General features: G+C 42.9%; 1 protein-coding gene across 9 annotated transcripts in view; it reads right to left on the minus strand.

Moving 5' to 3' along the window:
- AUTS2 (activator of transcription and developmental regulator AUTS2) overlaps window positions 1-17,209 on the minus strand; it is a 626,497-nt gene extending 609,288 nt beyond the window's left edge. For all 9 annotated transcript variants that reach the window (XM_072978428.2, XM_072978425.2, XM_072978430.2 and 6 more), the window contains exon 1: window positions 16,806-17,209. In XM_072978428.2, coding sequence (XP_072834529.2) covers window positions 16,806-17,183 — 378 coding nt within the window. In that variant the 5' untranslated portion in view covers window positions 17,184-17,209. The remainder of the gene's footprint in view (window positions 1-16,805) is intronic.
- Between the last annotated feature and the right edge of the window lie 618 nt (window positions 17,210-17,827).

Raw genomic sequence — 17,827 nt, forward strand, 5'->3', positions numbered from 1 at the left:
GATGCTGACCAATTCTGATTTTCTTGGAGAGCAAAATTATTTTAAAGAATGCTAGCAGAAGAAAAGGTGTGTGAGGGGGAAGCATACACACACAAATGAGTTAAATGTACACACATCTATAATGTCTCTTTCAGAAAACCTAATACTGTATTGCTGTTCTGTAGAGTCATTAGCAGAAGCTGCAAAATGAGTGTTTTTAGGCGCATTAAAAAATTAATCAAGTTTTAAAACTAGAATGAAGATAAAAAGGGGAACATCAGCAACTTCCATTTGAAGCTTGTGTCAGAGAAACAGTTCAGAAAGGGAGAGAACGTCGCAGTAGCTGATGTGGGCACCTGGCATTTAGATCTATGTGGAAATGAAACTGTTACTCCACCTGGCCTCCTTCGGGATCAAGATGGATTAAACCAGTGCTAAACTGGCTAGATAGCTCAGTGAGCTAGGTATCTGGCTGTGGAAGCAGAGGCTGGGAGCCCAATTCCCCACTGTACCTCCCAGAAGAGCCAGCAAGCTGGACCATCCTAGGATGCTCCCAGAAGAAGGGAAGGGTAAACTACTTTGGAGAACTCTCTAGCTACAAAACCCTGAAAAGGGTCCTCATAAGTCGGAATTGATAGCATGTAATTATTAGCAGTAATAGTAAACTGAAGTGGTAGTAGTAGTAGTAGTAGTAGTAGTAGTAGTAGTAGTAGTAGTAGTAGTAGTAGTAGTAGTAGTAGTAGTAGTAGTAGTAGTAGTAATAATAATAATAATAATAATAATAATAATAATAATAATAATAATAATAATAATAATAATAATAATAATAATAATAATAATAATAATAATAATAATAATAGAACCACAGAGCAGGAAGGGACCTTATAGATCATCAAGTCCAGCCTCTAACAAGGCAAGCACAGTTGGGAATTGAACTCCCAACCCCTAAAACACTGAGCTATCCAGCACTTCTTACTTCCTAATTAACACACCCTTCATACAGATACCTATCAGACATAATTAGCTCAGTTCTCCCATACGGCACGCTTGTTGCTCTAATATCAAGTGATTATCTATATGTCTAACCTGCTTTAACTAATGGAGCATTTGTACATCAGGAGACTTTCAAACTGCATGCACATTTAGCAATCTAGCAATAAATCAGAGAGCTATCAAGTGATACATGCACCTATGAGTGGATCTTTGGGTGTCTTGGCACTTCTCAGGGTAACCAATTATGGCAGCATCCACAGTGTTTAACTCTTCCTGAATATTATTTATAGCTTTCCAGCCCTGATCTGGCACAGGGACAACATTAAATAAGAACGCTATTGTTGTTGAAAGCCCAGACAAATGCCAGGTTAATAAAAGAGCTGGGTTTCCCAAACCCACACACGCCAAGAAATTTGTCAATGTCTTTTTTATTTGCATATCTGGCAGCCTGCCCTGGGCAGCCGATATGTAAAGGAGAAAATACAGGTGTTTTCATTTGCAGGTTGTCTGTGATCTTGGAAGTGCCAATTTGCTTCTGTTTTAATTACATCTTTGCAGACATACTGTGAGTGTCTTATGAGATGTCTTCATTACCAGAGGAATGTAGCTAAAAGATACAACATGTGATTCCAAACAGGCGTGTAAAACAGCTCCCCTCATTTATCCGTATGTCTACAAGGGCTTGGATTCCCTCTGATCCTGTGTGAAGTTTTCCTTCTAGCTAATGTATCTGTAGCAGAGTTTTGACTTTTTTAAAAAAATTAAATTCCTCTAGATGCACGGCAGAAGTGTAGGGATTCATGGAGCAGAATAGCTTCAAATTCCCCAGAGTAGTCCACCCCTTTTCTCGTTAACTGGCACTTAGAGTCTCAATAACTCATTCCAAGACATCAGTAAGAAGACAAATGTCCCATTACAATCAAACAGATCCAACCACAAATGAAGAAACATGATGACCTTCCACAGTAGACTTCAACAGAATACACTGGCAGCTTCGAACAGGCAAAGAGAGGGGAAAAACACAGAGCTGAGAGGCAGGGCTTTCTTTGAATTCAGAAGCAAAGAAGGAATGATTGGAACAGCAGAACTGTCGTCTTCTTGCTATGCACCTGATACATCCAGCAGAGTTCTTCGGATTATGAAGTTGTTCGAATATGAAATCTGTGACAGTGCCAGAGATGGGATCCAGGCACAGAGATGTAAAGAATGGCTACGTTCTTCTTGTATGGGCTTTGAGTGGCTAGGTCAGAATTAGGACCTATGTTTTCTCTTTCCCCTCCGCCTCCACCTTTTCTTCTGGCCTTTGCCCCATTGCCATCAGTTTGCTCAGAGGCAGAAGGAAAATCTCCTGTGTTTCTTCTCTGAATCTGCCCTGATTCATTCTACATCACAACACTGTTGTGAAGATAAAGCAATGAGGAAGACGCTCAGTGGTGGAAAGTCATGGCATAAATGTAACAAATAAATTGATTCTGATGGGTGTAAGGAGTTATGGTTTGCTCTACCTTTCTAAGAGTTCGATTTAAAGAAGCAAAGGGAGAGTTAATACATTTCCACATTTCAACTGAGAACGTCCAAATTCCATTTTTATTAATTACATCAGAGACTTCTACAGGGAACTCAAGCGCCTGGGCTATTTTTAATAAGGCTCATCCAACTCAAATGTACTGTTCCGCTTCAAATACTGTTCCGCTTCAAATGAAGATCAAACTACTAATTTAGCTGGAGATAATTGCCAGGCTTTCAGGTCAGCTCCCGGGTGGGATGCAACAGGGTCTCACAGCCAACAGACCTAGATTTTAAAAGGAAAAAAAAAAAGTGGGGGGAGGCCATTCAAAGCAATACAGAATCGTGGGCTCCTATAGTTTCTAATGTATGATGGCAAGGACACTAGGCTTTTTTCCCCCAGAGAGGACGAGCTTTTGCTGATCTCATACTGTCTTTCGCTCTAGTACACAGAGTGCCTGTTTCATAAGAGGTACATAAGGGATGGGAAAGATAAATAAATGGGTAAGAGATCAAATCAAGTCTAAAGTCTCTTTAAAGGCTATCATACTTTAGGCACATTAATGAAGACAAAACCCACTTGGAAAAGGCAATAATGCTAGGAAAAAGTAGAGGAAAAGAACCGGATGAGGGATGGATTAAGACTGATTTGTATGACGACCAGATGAAAGTGGAAGGGCCAAATTCAATTCAAGGCTGGAGGAAATCGAATTTATAAATCAGTACCTAAACTGAATTTGCACAAACTACTTCAGCCTCCTTTTTAAAAAAAGAGCATTTTAAAAAATATGCCTGGCATGTTTTGATTTGGATTCCTGCACTGAGCAGGGGATTGGACTAAAAGGCCATATCGGCCCCTTACAACTCCATTATTCTACTGTTCTAACCCACTGCAGCTAGTTGTCTGAATTTGGCAGGTTTCCTTTCCTGTTAAAGTCTGTCATGTCTGTAGAGATCACGTATACATCAGAACAAAAGAGTTACAGCTGTTTGGTGTCCCAATGAAAGTTAAAGGAAAGCATATGAATGGACTTGAATCCAGAGCACAAACTGAATTGCATAGACACAAGCTGGCCCAAACTGAGGATGTGACTACATTGACACATAATGTGGGAAACACTCCAGGACAGGGATGCTCTGGTTCACATTATTGTCTATTGACCACATCAGCTTGGACTCCTTTCTCCATTCATAGTTTTTCTTCTACATCTGGGGCTTCTACTGCTTTTGACAGCAGATCCATTTACATCACTTCAGACTCCAACCGATGTGGAAGGGTTTGCAGCCATTTTGAAGCCATTCAAGCTGGCTCCAGTTGCAGTGAGAGGGGAGGACAGCTGGGAAAGTAGCTGCTATTTGAATCCTCTCCTCCCCGTATGAGGCGCCTGCATCCCTCCCTCCCTCCCTCCCTCCCTCCCTCCCTCCCTCCCTCCCTCCCTCCCTCCCTCCCTCCCTCCCTCCCTCCCTCCCTCCTCCCTTCCTTCCTTCCTTCCTTCCTTCCTTCCTTCCTTCCTTCCTTCCTTCCTTCCTTCCTTCCTTCCTTCCTTCCTTCCTTCCTTCCTTCCTTCCTTCCTTCCTTCCTTCCTTCCTTCCTTCCTTCCTTCCTTCCTTCCTTCCTTCCTTCCTTCCTTCCTTCCTTCCTTCCTTCCTTCCTTCCTTCCTTCCTTCCTTCCTTCCTTCCTTCCTTCCTTCCTTCCTTCCTTCCTTCCTTCCTTCCTTCCTTCCTTCTTCCTTCCTTCCTTCCTTCCTTCCTTCCTTCCTTCCTTCCTTCCTTCCTTCCTTCCTTCCTTCATTCCTTCCTTCCTTCCTTCCTTACCCTTCCTGTTCCCTTCCTTTCTTCCTTTCTTCCTTCCTTCCTTCCACTTGCTGTGCTAGCACTAGGGCACCTGGCTGACCAAAATGGGGGAAAGCAGGAAGATGTTTTAAGGTAGCTGTGCTCTAACTATGCCTCCTGCAAATCTGGACAGCTAGAGCAGCTACCTTAAGAAGCTGCAAACATGTCTGAAGTGAAAAGGTCCTCCTGTCCCTCTGCCAATTTTTTTCTTCCCATTTGCTCAGTCAGCTGCCCTAATGCTAGGACAGCAAATCTTTAAAAGAAAAGAAAAAGAAAGAATGGAACAGAATGGAATGAAACAGAATTGGAAGGAGAGGGAAGAATTCCCAGGGAAGGAAAGGATTCAAATGAGTAACAAGCTGCAAACAAGACTTACTTCCACAATCTCTATGCTGGCCCCTGCATGAAGCAAATTTACCCAGGAAACCCAGTTCTGGGTGTGACTTCACAGTGGATCCATTTGCATTTTTCCTGCTGTATAGTCACACCTTGAATCAAGATTCATTCCAAAGTCACTTCTGAACTGAACTAGAGGGCCTGTACACAGCCCTTTTTTGAGGTAAAATCTCCAGCACTGCACTTCCTAAATATAGTGAAATGACTTGCAATCCATAAAAAGCTGTACTAAGTATTTCTTGGAGAGCCAGTGTGGTGTGATAAACGGAGTGATGGACTAGGACTCAGGAAACCTGAGTTCAAATACCCACTTGTCCATAGAACTTCATTGGAGAGTGACAATGGTTGAAACCACTTCTTAAATAGCTCACATACTGTATCTTGAAAATCCTCTTAGAGCTGCAAGAAATCAGATGCAAACTTGGCAGTACATAACACATAAATCCCATTGGCTACTGCTTAAAGTATTTATTATATTTTTATAATGCCACAAAGTGAATAGGCAATCTCTGAGTGGTGTTCAAACAACCAGGATATTGTATTAGAAACAACTCTGCTCTCTGGCCGAATGTCACATTAAGAAAAGATAACATTCTTCCAAAGCTGACTACAATGGAATATTCCAACAATATGTGAGTAAGTGAAGCATACTGACCCTATCACCTCTAGCACAGCCCTGGCTGTGAGCTATCAAATTCAGACAAATTGGCAGGACTTAAATACCATTCAGGTAATAATTATATTTATTATACAGTATACTGTATTAAGTGCTCATGGATTTTTCAGGTGCAATTAACATTAAAATTGTCCTAAGGAGCTTAAAAGAGCCAGAGGCTGGGGGTTCAATTCCACACTGTGTCTACAGGAAGAAGAGCCAGCCTATGTACTCATGGGCAAGCTGCATGGTTCCAGGGCGCCCCCAAAAAGAAGGGAAAGCTCAACCACTTCTGAATATTCTCTACCTGGAAAACTCAGGAAAGGGTGTAAATCAGAACTGTCCTGGCATCATCATCATCATCATCAGCAGCAGCAGCAGCAGCAGCAGCAGCAGCAGATGATGATGATGATGATGATGATGATGATGATGATGATGATGATGATGATGATGATGATGATGATAAGGAGGGACAATACATGGTGAAGTGCCAGTGGTTGCTTCTTCCATAATACGGGGCCAGGGCAGAAAAATGCCCAATTTCAACCTGTGGATTTTCTAGCTTTCTTTGGTGATGACATAGATTTTGAGGAGTAAATGAGACAGGTAGGTTTGCTTCAGTGAGAGACATCCCATTAGCTATTGAGGTCCCAAGCCATTTAGGTCCTTATCCAGTAAAACCAGCACCTTAAACTGAACACAGAAGCAAACAGGGATCCAGTGCAAGCGAGAGAGAACTGGGGAGATTAGCAATCAAACCACCATTTGGTTTGGAATTCAGTGTGATGGACCACGTCCAAGCTCAAACCATCCCACGTTCCTCAAGCTTTTGATTCATCTGTTTAGATTAGCTTTCAACATAACATCATGTTCGCAGGCTCTTTTTCAGCTTTGTATTTTTCTCTCGTCTTATCTCAGCTTCTCCTAGCCGCCTTATGGTGTTGCTGTTATGTATTGTTTTGTGTTTTTTATCAGAGTGTTCTATGCTGCCTTTGTACACATGGAGAAGAAGGATAGAAGATAGAGATCCCTCATGTCAACATGCAAATCTGATCCCTATTCTATAAATTACACAGAGTTTCCAAGTGCAGGTCAGCTAGACAATGCAATAACGTTTTCATAATATTAATATTAATAATCTTAGAACTGCAGAGCTGGAAGGGACTCTATGGATCATCTAGCCCAACCCCTGTCAAGGAAGCACAGTGGGGAACTGAACACCCAACCCTGGTACCTAAAACACTGTGCTATCCAACAGTTCAAGGACAATGATGTGAAACTGACCAAACATTGCTAATTTAAGAATGTTGAAAGGTTTGGTTTGCTTCATACTTTTTACCCTAGCCTAGATGGTGCTACTGTCATTCTTGGGGATGCTCAAGATGCTGGGTGGTTTGTCTTATCTACATATTTATTCATAAAATTGTATGTTAGACACTTTTCAGCTTCTGAGACAATATAAAAGTTATAATAAAGAAATATCACAACTAAGGCACAAAGCCACAAGGAAAGAGATGTAAAAACACAGATGATTAAACAAAAACACCATACAGAAGACACAGACAGTTTTAGCTCTTCTGCACTTTGATGGAAACACATACATTGTGTGAGTTGTTGGGTATTTTAAAATCTCATTGGGAATGCCTCCCTCGTAAGTTCCAGTTCAGTTGCAGTTAAGAGTAGATTCAGCCCATCTAAATCAATGGATTTTACAGAGGAGCAGACTCACTACATCCGAATTGATTCAATGGGCCTACTCTAGTGTGATTTGCTAGGCTAAGCAACACAATTTTGGTCTGTTTTAAAAACAGGTAAAAACAAATCAACAGCTACTATTTTTCCATCCTTCTTCCCCTCCTCCAGCCTTACATCACCTTTCTTCCTCCTCCATTCAAAGTGCAGAATGACATGCAAGCAACATCTGGTTGGCTCATATGAAATGTAATTGAACAACTGCTTACAATTATATGCACTCAGTGGGTGGAATGATATAATGCAGATTAGAAACAGAACACAATAGCATCTTGGTGGACATTGGTTCATGCATCTGGGGATTGTGCTGTGTTTTCTTTTTTCTTTTTCCTCAAAAACCTCCCATTTCTGCTCAGTGTAGAGAAGGACCAAGGGATGGATCCCCTTCTGTGTGGCCACCAGTTGTGGCTAGTCTGTGATGCACAGCCCAAAAGCAGGCACTGAATCTGGAATGGATCAGAACAATTCTAGAGCTTTGAAGATGTGGGTGCAAGCTGTGCAGAGGAAAGGCAAACCACTTATGAGTACTCTCTACTTAGAAAAGCCTGGAAAAGGTACCCATAAGTCAAAACTGACTTTACAGCACATGATTATGATTGTTCTGGCCAAGTGATTGGATTTCTTCCCCATCACCTTTGAATCCGGTTTGGCAAGGCTTTGAGTTGATGATGTCTTGGGTTAAGACAAAGGACAAAAGTGTACAGGAAAGACCATCTACTCAGGGAGGCTCACTGTGCCATCTAGAAATTTTGAGTCAAACTAGCCACCGTTGAGCCAGCAAAGTTGCCACTGCAAGCCAATGATGCTGTCTCACACAAACCGGCTCAAAGAGGCTGTACACCCCGAGGACGATTTCTGTCACTAAATTAAGAACACCATAAAATCTAAACTGATCACACACTCTCTCATTCATTCACTCACTCAGACAGAGAGAGGGAAAGGGAGGAAACGAATGAATTATGCATATGGCCATGCACACAGCACACCTCCAGGGGCTTTGTCATGGTATTTCCATGGGCCATGTAACTTGACACGTTAAACAACAGCATACTACAGAAAGAACGGTCTTCGAGAACCTGACTGCAACCTTGATTTGCGGAAAGTGTGCAATTTAGCTGGATTGAGAGCACCAGATGCTCAGATCCCATGGGTCCGATAAATTTTTGTGGTATTTGGGGAAATTACATTTCCCAAGGACTACTGAGTACTGCAGTAGGGATGTGATGGCGCTGCGAGCTAAACCACAGAAGCCTGTGCTGCAGGGTCAGAAGACCAGCAGTCGTAAGATCGAATCCATGCAACGGAGTGAGCGCCTGTCGCTTGTCCCAGCTCCCGCCAACCTAGTGCTTCGAAAGCATGCAAATACAAGTAGATAAATAGGGACCACCTCGGTGGGAAGGTAACAGCGTTTCGTGTCTAAGTCGCACTGGCCATGTGACCACGGAAGATTGTCTTCGGACAAATGCTGGCTCTATGGCTTGGAAATGGGGATGAGCTCCGCCCCGTAGAGTCGAACACGACTGGACAAAAATTGTCAAGGGGAACCTTTGCCTTTACCTTACTGCACTGAAGGAAGAAAAGAAGTCTCTGCCTATTTCTTAATTCTTCCATGGTGCCATCTTGCTAGCTTGGCATTGAGTGGGAACAGGTTCGAAGGACTCAATGTCTGAAATCTAGTAGAAAAGCACAACCAAAGCAGGCCCAGGGAATCAATGGAACTTATATAGGTCTTGCCCAACCACATCACCACTGATTCAGTGGACCCACTCCAGTTGTGCTGGATTTCAGGATGAAAGAGCCCGGGAAAGACAAGGGGGATTATTTCCAAATTCACATTGTCTTGGCTTATTATTCTACAGCATTAGCCAATTTGGGGCGAAATGAACTCAGCTGCCTTCCACAATGAATCAACCCAACACAAGACAGTAGCAACCCTCTCATCTCTGTTCAATAAATCCAGAGCCAACTGCTCATGATCCATATTCCATCTTGGGTAAAAGTCCACTTGGCACTCCTGAATCAAATCTATGCAATTTCGTTACTGAACGTGTACTTCTACAGCTCAGACGATGTTGCTGCATTATTGCTGACTTGCTTGAAGAAACAGTTCCAACCAGCAAAATCAGACATGGTGTAAACCAATTAACATTGTTCCCACTTCAGCGTTTGTGTTGCATTGATTTAAAATACACTCTGCATGCCACCAGGTCAATAGCAGGCCTAGAATCCAATATAGTTTGTTTATTTATTTTCACAGAAATGAAACAGTGAACAACGGATGTTTCAAAGCCAAGTGACAAACAGTTCAAGACCATGTTTTTAACATACCCTGGAGTAAAATAGGAACAGAGAGACCTTTCTTCACCACAAACTATAATGTTCATTTTTCAATATACAAATAAATCCCATCCTATTTTTACCTACCTACCTACCTACCTACCTACCTACCTACCTACCTACCTACCTACCTACCTACCTACCTACCTACCTACCTACCTACCTACCTACCTACCTACCTACCTACCTACCTACACTTATATCTCACACCATCAAGTGACTTGCAAAATAATATTTTACAAAACATACAAACCAAAATAACATATAAGAGTAACAGAAAGATTTCACTGAAATTCCATAATATCTTGAGGAGACTCAGTTTCTGGTGGCCATTTTTCAGGTCTCCCTCGAGGTGCCCACTTGCAACAATACAACCTTGAGATGATCAGGTGGCTCTGGTATTAGATCCTAGGAAGAGATTCTCCAGCAACTACCGAGATCTGTTTGGTGCTTTAGAAATTAGACTTAGCACTTTTAATTTGGCACAGAAGCCAACAGGAAGCCAACGCAGGCTTGCCAGAATCAAGGAGATATTATCCTATCTGGAAACTCCCACAATCAATCTGGCAGCCACATTTTGTACCTATTACAGCTTCTGCATCACCTTTAAAGGGGAACCCATGTAGAGAGAATTGAAGTAACCAATTCTTGAGATTTCCAATGCATGAAAAAGTCTGATCAGGGACTTTTGCATCAGGTTACAATTTTCTAAATATCTGAATGAAAATTCACATGCTTTTTCATATTCACAAAAATGGATATCCTTTTTGTCAGGCATTTCCACTATCTATATTTTTCTGTAAGCATGTTTCCGGAAGACATGCCTTTTCATACCTTATTTTCCCCCAATATGCACTATGTTGCAAGCATAGCAAAAATGTTTGCTGATGTGCTTCTAAAGATGGTGTTTAACCTTTAGATCAAAGGTGTTTGACTAGACTTTTAGCACCCAGTCCAATTAAAGAGACTGAGTTTATTTTGGCAACAACAAGCATTTACAAATGAGTTCTCTACTGGAGTTATGAAACAGACCAAAAAAGAGATTCAATATGTAGCACAAATCAATGGCCCTGAAGAAGTCCATAAACTTCTCAGACCGAAACACATTGGGTAGGTTTAAAAGTGCAATAAACTCACAATTTTTATACATCCTGAGACTCATGATAGATTAAGTTAGCAGTCAGGTGAAAAGCTTTGGGTCTTTTAAAGAAGAAAGGCAGGGTAAAAATATTTTAAATAAATAAGCAAGCTAGTATATGAAATTGCATCGGCTTAGTAAAGAATTAAATGCTACCTCTTTTCACATACATACATACATACATACATACATACATACATACATACATACATACATACATACATACATACATACATACATACATACATACATACATACATACATACATACATACATACATACATACATACATACATGAAAAAGAAACCCTTGTATGAAAGTGTAGCACAGTAATATCTTTCTCTACTCAGAAGTAATGGAGCTAAGTCCTTGGGAAGGGGTATAAGATTGCTGCATTCATTTCCGGTACGCCAACAGAGGGGTTTTTAAAATACTGTACTATAGTATTTAAAACTGCCATTACCTAGCCCCAATTTTAGGACAGGGAGACTGACATAACTTAGGAAAGGTACACCAAGGCATATAATAACGAGGAAGGTGTTGTCTCTGTGCATATGCAGAGTACAGAATTTTTTACAATGCCAATACAGTATCTATTGATTTTGCCAACAGGTGGTTTCTAGCACAACAAACTATAAGAATCTTTGTTCATTTTGAGCATAAGTTTGTGCATTTAAAATATTATTTTAAAAGGGCAAAAAAAATTATTTATGTGCAGCACTTGCTACCTCATTTTATTTACAAAATTAACTTTTTCAATCTGTTCACTACAACAGAATAACTGTTACTTCTAATTCAATTTTTTTGAAAGACAGTTTTGAAAATGTTTCCACTTCCAAATCAGTGCAAGTGATTATAAATGTGTGTTTGTGTATAAAATGTTGATTTTTAAAAAATTATTACAATTGATATTAAACCCAAGATGCTCAAAGAAATACAGTCTACAGAGTATTCACTCATGTAATTAACTTTTTTACTTTGTTGTCTCTCCCTGTGTGTTCTTTACAACCAATATTTTAAAAATTGAGAATTATCTATAATACTCATGTGCAATCAAGTCAATTTTGGACTCCAAAAGTCACTGCTAACAACTGTATTAGGGCCACTGCAGTACATCTGGGGGGAAAGCACCAGATAAGGAATGCACCTTTAAAATAACAGAAAGAGCATTGTTAACGAAAGCGGGAAGTGGGAAGTGAGCCACTTGTGGTAGTGCGTGTTCTATTCTCTGTGCATCTCACAACCTTTGTATCTACAAATTATAAACACTAATCAATCAAATAGGAATCCCCAGTGTGGTGAAGTGGATAGAGTGAACAGGGTTCAAATCCCCAGTGGGCCATGGAAACTCACCTCAAGAGTGCAACTGGTAATATTTCTGAAATATTACCAGTTCCACTCCTGAAATATTTCACTTACTTTGAAAGCCCTATAAAGGTCACTATAAGTCAGTTCTGACTTGATAGCACAGAACACACAATGGATCAAATTAAACCATTTCCTCTCCCAGTGTAAAGAAAGTAATTTCTCAATGTATGGTGGTTCAGACTTAACAAATTAATTTTGGTGCCTCAAATTTGTAGCTGTACCTAAAACACAGTGGAAAAAAAAAAGCCACAATGTTTTCCACCTTCTGCACAGTGTCTGACTGGAACTATTGCCTGCCTCAAGACAATTATACTCTTTGCTTTTGACGGATGCCATATGAAGATTTTGGTTAGCAAAACCAAAGAATCTTGAAGCATTTTGAAAAGCTAATCGATTTCTTATGGCAGAAACCTTTCATAAACCATTGTCTGTGCAACAGGACAAACAACATGTTCTGTCCAGCTTACGGGTACGTGCGTCTGTGCATGCACGCACACATGCAGGCAGGTGTGTGTGGGACAGAAGAACAGACAGGCGGAATTTGTGGGACTCAGAAAGGGCACATAGGGCTAGCCAAGCTCAGGAACGTGCTGACCACAGGGGCTCCCCAAAGCCCTTCCATGGGCCATACAGAGCCAAGAAGTGGCAAATTTCAGCCTTTAATAAAATGTCCTTCTGAGCATTTTCTGTGTACATTTCTGGCGCTGCTTTTCAACTTAAACTGTTGTAAGCTAAGAAATCTCCAGAGGCATTATCTGTTCCTCAGAAAGTCAAGTCACGGTGTGCAACAAAGAAGATCTATGGAGATTTCTCAAAATACTGCAATTCACATATGAAGATACACAAATCATATGATTCCGCACAAGAGCATTAGGGGACCCTCTGAGGCACAGAAGCCCCCAAAAGCGGGGGGGGGGAGAGAGAGAATAACTTTTTTAACTAAAGCACTTCTTTCAGTGGGGTTCTCTTTGGGACCTTGAGAGCTACAAAAATTCCCCATGGGGCCTCATGCATCCCTCTGACCTTGTTCACACTTGTTAGTATCCTTCTTCAAATGTGGCTCCCAGAAGTACTTAAGATGAGACCTAACCAGTGCTGAACAGAGGATCTGGAGACTACGCTTTTGTTAATGCAGACAAAAATACTCACACCTTAACTTCCAGTCAAAGTAAACCCAAGAGGTGAGCTCCACTTTGGATTTCTTGAAGAAAACAAAATGACATTACATAGTCCAGTTTTTTGGGGGTTTGTTTGGGTTTTTTTGGGTGATTTTTTAAATATAAAAAGATGACTCCAATTCTGAGTCAGAAGCGGGAAACGAAAAGTAATATGCAGCACCCAGAAGACTCAGCCAGCCAAAGGAGAAGGGCAGCTAAACAGTTTATAAACTTTTATAAACTTTTATAAACTGTCTATAAAACATCACAAGATTTTTTATAAACACAGCAGTCAACAAAAGACTAGGGACACTGGAGACTGGTCATGTATTCCCTTGCAATAACTCACCTGACCATGTTTTCATCCATATATTTTATATATTTGAGGAATGAAGTGAAAGACTGCCATCACCACTGTTAGCTGGAATTTACATACCAGAATTGTTTACACTTATTTATCTGGCTTAATTTACTAAACTTTATATTAAGAGGGTTTCAGTGTGTGTTTGACTGCAGATATGCACATGCCTTCTTCTTGTATGGGCAGAATTTGAGTCCCTCCGTCTCTTTCCCCTCCATCTTTCTTTTCTCACTTGCCTGCTGGTTTTTGCTTAAGAGTACAAGTTAAACCCTCCCTTGAGGAGGCCAACAGAAACCAAGGATTTCCAGATGGAGATAGCAAAGGAGTCTGATGCTTCCAGTCAAGATTGACAATATCAGAACAGACAAACCAACAGCCTGACTCAGTGGCTGAAATCTCATTCCTTAGCAAAGTAAGTCACAACCAGAATAGGTCCACTGAATCAAGGAAGATTCTGATGAGGTGACTCCTCTGTAAGTTCCATTGGTTCAGTGGGCCTACTCCAGTTGCAATTTACCATGCTAACCAACAGGATTTCAGCCAATGTGATAGTGAATCAGAGAACCTATCTTTCCAGAAATGCACAGCAGATGGGTCAGAGAATACGAACATTTAGAAGTTGCAGAAAGAACACCATGGCATGCATGAGAGAAATGGCATGGCCCCATTCACTAACCAAGGATGAACAGCCAGAAGGAGCCACCTTTTTCCTTCCCATCAGAAACAACACTCCATGTCAGAGTACCAACAGATCTGAGACTACACGGTGGAAAGGAAACATACAGTAGCTACACCAGCAAAAGACTGTGGGCTTCTGTCCAAAAGCTACAGAGAAGTTTCATTTCTTGAATGATCAAGATCTAATCTGACACTTTCAGCATATTTGACATTTTAAAAAAAAGACACAGACTGCCGTTCTATATAGCTGCCTTAATCACTTTTACTGCTTAATTGTACCTTTAAACACGAAGACATATCTTGATGCCTTTCCAAAGAAACATAAATATGTTTTATTGTAGTTATTATTTTACAGATTTAAACTTTTTTTTAAAAAAAATCTTTATTGGCTGTTATCGTGATCGCAATCAAGGAATGCTTCTACTCCTGGGTTCCCGGTTTGTGTATATGAGAGAAGTAAGATCCACTGTTTCCTGGAAGCCACTTTGAGCGTCATTTGACTTAAGCATAGAATTTAAATCCTTAAAACAAATTAAAAAGTAGACAGCTTAGCCATTACTTTATCTTGCCTTCTTTTAAAAGTGTACACGCAGGCACGGTGGGGGCAGAGGGGAAGGTACAGACTGAAGGACTATACCATACAATAGTTATTCCATGTTGTTACACAGAGGTCAGATTCTCAGGTCAGAGCATTCTGGTCATTTAGAAGTGCATTCATTGGCAACATGACAAGGAAACACAAAAACTAGGTTTTTCCAAACTTCAATATACCTGACCCTTAATTTTTTTTCTCTCTCTCTCTCCCTCAGAATCATACAACTGTATACTTCTTATCACTTATTACAAGGATTTCACATAACGACAATTGAGTTACATGTAGGCTCTCAGAGGCGGGATGGCTGCTTCGCAAAGACAGACAGCGTTTGACAGGTGACTTTGACCTGCACTGATCTAAAACTTAGCACTCAGTAGAACAACTTTTTAGGCGGGGGGGGGGGACCGTCCAGCCAAGATGTCTCTAGATTTCAAGCCAGTGGGAAAAGGTAATACTGTAAAAGATCAAAGGGATATGATACCAAGAAGTGGAGCAAACAAATCAGGTAAGTGGAGTCACACATATTTTGATACAGGCAAGTATCTTAAAACACTGCCCTGCGTTCACAGGACATCAGAACTAGGGGGCTTATTTAGGCAGGATTTCCTTGTCTTTAAACTTAAAAAGCAGCTTAAAGCATTGCCCAACTCATCAGTCCTTTAGTTATACAGAAATCTCATCATTTGATCTATTGATATACTTGCCATATATACAGTCAACAAGAGGCAAATTTCCTTTAAAAGATTTAACCCTCCCGAGGCAAAGTAAACCAAAGTGTGTTGAGATTTTAAGCCAAGCAACACAGGGTTCAAGTTCTACAAGTCAGCTGAAATTGACCAGACAAGGAAGAATGACAGTGACAAAACCAAAATTAGCAGCCCTTTAAGTATTGGGGCTGGAAGAGTGGTGGAGAAAAGAAAAAAGACCTACAATGACCCTGTGATGATAGGGGGGGTGTCCTCTCCCCCCCCCCAGGTTAACATTTCTTTTCATTGTCACCAATAAAAACATCAACATTCTCCTTCTATTCTCTTCACACTCTCTTTCTCCTCCTGCACTTCTGCACCCCTAAAATCCATGCCTCCTCCTCATCCTCTCCCTCTTCCATGTGCCTCATTGATTAGAGACTCTTCCTTCTAAGGACTCAAATCTGGATGGGGAAGAACATGAAGTAAGAAACCTGGTGCAGGTTTGTGTGGCTCCAGAGCCTTTATCCATCTGTCCACCCAACACACACACACACACACACACACACACACACACACACACACAAATATTCTTTGCCATAGGTGGGGAGGGAAGGAAGGAAGAGGGACAGCTGAAGTTGGGTTCACAAAAAGTCCTTTAGGAGACAACCAGGGGGTTGTTCTTGAGTTACTCGCACATAGCCTCCCCCACCTCCATTCATGTTTTCAAGGGACAAAAAAACCCCACCTCCTGGAGCATAAAGGAGAAACAAGTCACGCATCATTCTCTCTCTTCCCCCCCCTCCCCGCAGTTCCTCCAAACCCCTCCCTTTTTTTTCCTTCGGTCACAAGGAACACACCCCCTCCTCTCACTCTCCCCCTCCCCATCAAGCTTCACCACTCCCCAAACAGCTGGATTCTGCAAGAGGGATACAGAAGAAATCTAGACACGCACACACACACCCCAAAATCAAGCACTCCTCTCTCTTAAGCTGCAGGCAACACACACAAATAGACTTCGGACACACACCGATCTATCAGTATTTTTTGGGGGGGGGAGAGGTGGGTGTGCGCTGAAAGAGGAGGAGGCGGGGGAAGGATGGATGTCAAGGGCTGCATTGTTATCACAACACTTCACAGCGCAAGCCCTGCCCTCCCTCCCTCCCTCCGTCCCTCTCGCACGAGACACACACACACCCCTCTTTGCTGCCATTCCTGTCCCCCCCCCCCACGCCACCGCCGCCGCCGCTAGGAAACAATGAAAAAGAAAGCCAACACGCTCGGCAAGCACCCCCACCCCGCCCCAACATGCCAAGGCAGTGCCGGCTAGTGGGTAGAGAGGGGCGGGCGGAGGCGGGGAGCGTCCTTACCTCTAAGGCTTCCAGCGTGACAAAGCTGGCCAGGGCAAAGCCATCGATGATGTCCTCTTCGGGGGAGGAAGACTCCCTCCTCTTCCTCCGGGGGGGTCGGGGTCGGGCCGACGGCGGGAGCGGCGGCTTCCCATTGTTGTCGAGCTCCGAGCCGGAGGAGGAGAGGAAGGACGCTGCCCGGATCCGGCGAGGCTGCCCGGCCGCCGGAGCCCCGGGAAGAGGAGTCGCAGGAGCGGCGGCGGCGGCGGTGCCCAGCACCAAAGCGCCGCTCGGAGGAGCACCTGGTTGTAATCCGCGTTTGGAGCGCCGTTCCCGGTCGCGCTGCGAGCGCGAGCGCCGCTTTTTGCGGAAGCCGTGGCAGAGTGCGGAGCCCTCCATGGCTCTGGCTTCGCAGGATGCGCCCCCCCTCCCCTCCCCGGCCCGGCCCACCCCCCACCCCTTTTTACCCTCACACTCACCCCCGATCTCTCTTCCCCCCCTTCCCTCCAACTTCGGCTCCCCCACCCCAGACCCCCCCCCCGCCGGTAGAGAGAAGGAAACGGGGAAGGAGGGAGGGAGGGGAAGAGAAGGAGAAAGAAAGGAGGAGGAGGAGGAAGAGGAGGGGGGGCAGGCGAGGTGGGGGGCCGAGAAGGGAGACTCCCAAGGAATGTCAGCGAGCTGTTGCGGGCTTTGGCAGGCGGCAAGGCGGGCGGGGGGTGCAGAGAATGGCGAGAAATTCCTCCGAGCAAACCCAGAAAAGTAATGGCTGATCGCCGGGTCTCCTTTGGAGAAAAACAGATGTATCTATAATTCCTTCCACCCTCGACGGCAAGCCATAAATTACTGTAACGGAATGCCTTGTTCCAAAGGCGGCCAGACGCGGCGAGGAGGGGGGGGGAGCCTCCTTCTCCCGATCCCCCCTCCGTTTTTCCAAAGGTGGCTTTTAATCCATGGGGAAGGTAAAGGCGAAGGGGAGAACAAGCCCTATTTCTCTGCTCTTCCCTTTTCTTCTTTTCATGACTGCCAGATGGAAAGGAGCGACC

The sequence above is a fragment of the Pogona vitticeps genome, chromosome 7, assembly GCF_051106095.1.
Source record: "Pogona vitticeps strain Pit_001003342236 chromosome 7, PviZW2.1, whole genome shotgun sequence".
In the NCBI taxonomy this organism is placed as follows: domain Eukaryota; kingdom Metazoa; phylum Chordata; class Lepidosauria; order Squamata; family Agamidae; genus Pogona; species Pogona vitticeps.